General features: G+C 36.7%; 1 protein-coding gene across 2 annotated transcripts in view; it reads right to left on the bottom strand.

Moving 5' to 3' along the window:
- LOC129573215 (docking protein 3-like) overlaps positions 1–2,071 on the bottom strand; it is a 4,368-nt gene extending 2,297 nt beyond the window's left edge. Inside the window, exons 1-2 of one of the 2 annotated variants that reach the window (XM_055453537.1) lie at positions 653–1,979; positions 349–586 (exon numbers count right to left, since the gene is read on the bottom strand). In XM_055453537.1, the coding sequence (XP_055309512.1) occupies positions 349–432 (84 nt within the window). In that variant the 5' untranslated portion in view covers positions 433–586; positions 653–1,979. Of the gene's footprint in view, positions 1–348 lie in introns of both variants that reach the window. The other variant, XM_055453536.1, reaches the window with a different exon arrangement.
- Between the last annotated feature and the right edge of the window lie 1,298 nt (positions 2,072–3,369).

Below are 3,369 nucleotides of genomic sequence, written 5' to 3'. Positions count from 1 at the left end.
TTACGGAATTTAAAATGTACACGTCAAAAGATATCACGAAAAAATTGTACTGGATACTAGAGCACTGATCAAAATCGAATAATTGTTTCGTCATGTAATCAGAACCTTATTTGTCCCCTGTGATTCTGGTGATTGGGCTGCATATTTGAAATGTGACACTTAAATTCCCATTATAAATGGAAATGAATTTTATTTCTAATTTTCAAACCATTGAGCGAACAAACGACCTGATCTTATCAATTGTTTAGTTATCATTTGCGTCATGAACCGTGTTTGGGGAAGTGTCATCGGTTTCGAATGAATCTACACGAATACGATCTACACGTTTTGCAACGGAAAACCATTTACCTTTTTTGATATTCGATTGAACGATGAGAATGATTGCGGCGATACGTTTAATGTGCCTGACAGCACTGGAACTTCAACATCCATTTTTTATCACAAACGTCGGGACTTTTTTCACATGTGTCCAATTTGGTGTGCATCATTTGCCAAATTCTCGATAAGTTGTTGCGCTGGTTTCGTTTCGTGCTTGCTTTTTATTTCCTTCTTTGTTCAATTGTACTACTATCCCACGATTGATTCACTGAAACTTCAATTCGCAAAATATTTAAACCACAATTTTATGGTTCTTTATCACGCGCAACAATACTTGGAATTTTTTTTTTGGTTTGCAGTGTAATCTAAAATAATTGGCCGCTTGTTGTCATTAATCTATAGACAGTTCACCCACACTCACTCACAAAATGGATGATTGCATTTGGAGAAAAACTCAAATCAAGTATCGAAAATTGTTTGCGTTTGTTTGTTTGCTGCACAGTGTGGCGATAGTCACAGTTGTTAATGTTTTCAATAAGGCACCAACCAAATAATAATGGCCGTTTTGATCGGGACTTGCAGTCACACACAATATATTTTAAAAAATGTTTCTGTTGTTTTATCGACGCACACGTACACACTCGACTTAAAGCACTGTTTTATTTTAGCACAACAAAAGAAAATATGGCACGAACAGACAGATTAAATGCATACGCAAATTGACCAGCCAGCCACCCAAAAAAGGCAAACAGCAAAAACAAAACCGATGAAGAAAAAAAAAATAAAAAAACACGATACATAAAATTAATTTTGCATTTGAGTTTCAACTTTTCTCTTTTCCTTTTTTTTCGTGCTGTCACTTTGGTGTATTTGGCGTGTATAAATTCGTCGTTCGGTTTCAGTCTTTGTGTGGAGCTATGTTTTCTCTTCTCTTCTTTTTTTCCCTACCTTTCCCTTCTCTTTCTCTCTCTTTTTTTTCTGTTCGCCGTCGCCGCCGTCGTCGTTCGAGTTTTTGCTCGTTTTTGTTGTTATATGCGTATTTTTTCACATGTATTTTCGTTTGAGTTCTTTATATTTCGCTTCGTCTCCGTTGTGCACATATACATGCACACACTTAACACTGATCGATTTATTGGTTTCTTCTACACATTCACATTCGCTCCAGTATGTGATTTAGCACTCGGGCTTTGTTCACAACCAGTCAAAATATTTGCCCAAGAACCGCGCTCGAGACAAGCCAATTGTGCATTATGTATTTTGATATTGAACTTAGCCAATTTAATTACACAGTTCACACACCGATTAGTAGCTATTGTGCAAGTAGCTAGACGACGAAATACCGATAGAAAACGCAAACATCAACACATGAAACGCTATGTACGCACCGACCAAATTCCGTGGAAAACGTTTGAGTGTCTAATTTTGTTGTTTTTCTATTGTTTGATTAGATTGTATGATGTTGCGCCTTCGCTTGTTTTTATTTATTAATTCTCATTTTCTGTTGTTGTAAAAATTTCTGTTGTTGTTGCTGCTGCTGTTCAACGTTTTAAGTCGTTGTCGTCATCGTCGTCGATTCGATTTGGTTCTGTACTGTGTACGCGGGAGTGTACAATACACTTGCACCGATTTTGTTAAATACTTGCTCAGTCGCAACACACTCAACTCGATTTGAACATGATCGAAATCGAAATGTACGACTTATCTGGTTCTGGTAAGGCTCTCGGCTCCAGTACACTCATACCGTTCTCTCATTCTCTCGTTTTATCTCTTTCATACGCTGTTTTTTCTGTCCAAACATGCTCTCATGTGTGTAACTTAGCTCACAGCGACACACATATCCTCACATATTCACAAACACACTGTTTGTCACACATATCGTCAATTTTACTGGTCTACACTGTTCGAAAATCAATGCTCTTTTTCAAACATATGTGATCGACTCAGAATCGGTTTCGTACATTTCTTTTTTCATTCCATCAACTACTCTCTTTCAATTAATACCAACAACTCTCAATCAACAGTACAATTTAGACACTTGCACCATCATAAATTTGTGATGATCCACCAAATCAGCTACTTTTCCGGAGTGTGCCAATTTCGAATGGCATCTTCTTCAGTCCATTCAACCATTTCATTCGAGAATCTATTGTATCACGCAGATAAAAGTATCACAGACCTATATTCAAATGATGACTTTCATTACCTTTTTTAGGCATCATTATAGTATGATTCATCAACAATCATACTCTTGTCATAGTCAATGCCCATTGTTTCAATCTTAATGCATTCGCTTCATTCGTTGAACGCTCAGACGAAACGGGTCAGTTACATAAAACGAGAGAACGATAAGAATATGAATCACTCATTGTTCCGCCGTGTTAATGGAGATCGGCCATCGGAATGCTGCTATCAATTTGAATAAATTGGAGCGTGCCCCAGAGCAGTACAACAGGAAATTACACCGCATTTTTTCCGGATAAAATCATTGCTTCAAACTCTTTGACAGAAGAAGAATAAAATTATCAACGTTTGATTGCAATAATCTTGAATTTTCGTAAAAACAAGAGATTATTGCTCAACAAGAATACAACTAAGCAATTAGACACTGCAAATGTTGCGCATTATACAAGGTTGATAAGATATTTCTAGAAGAAATTTATTCTTATACTGTAATCAGTATGATGCGTCATGTGGGGATCCCTTTGACTTGCTAATTGTATATATTTCACCCGATTTGCAATGAGAATGATAACATTGTAAGCTGAACAAAACTCGCCTTGATGCTTGACTTCTTCTTATCAAAAATGTAATGAGTTTAGTGGTGTAATGAGCGGTGATTACCAATTTGTTGACGCATGCGGTGAATTTATATAGATTTTATATTCATTCATGAGATGTGTACAAAATGATAGGAGCCAGAACAGAAGCAAAGCGGGGAAAGCAACTGACGTCTGAATTTTGTATATATGCATTCAATATTTATATTAGTTGCTTTTTGCATACGTAAAAACTGGGTCAGCGACTGGAAACGTTTGGTCAAGCTTCACTTGG

Source organism: Sitodiplosis mosellana, unplaced genomic scaffold, assembly GCF_009176505.1.
Source record: "Sitodiplosis mosellana isolate CC-2019 unplaced genomic scaffold, AAFC_SMos_1.0 Smas_scaffold_6015, whole genome shotgun sequence".
In the NCBI taxonomy this organism is placed as follows: domain Eukaryota; kingdom Metazoa; phylum Arthropoda; class Insecta; order Diptera; family Cecidomyiidae; genus Sitodiplosis; species Sitodiplosis mosellana.
The sequence above is the reverse complement of the archived record's forward strand: the minus strand, read 5'-3'. Positions and strand labels throughout refer to the sequence as shown.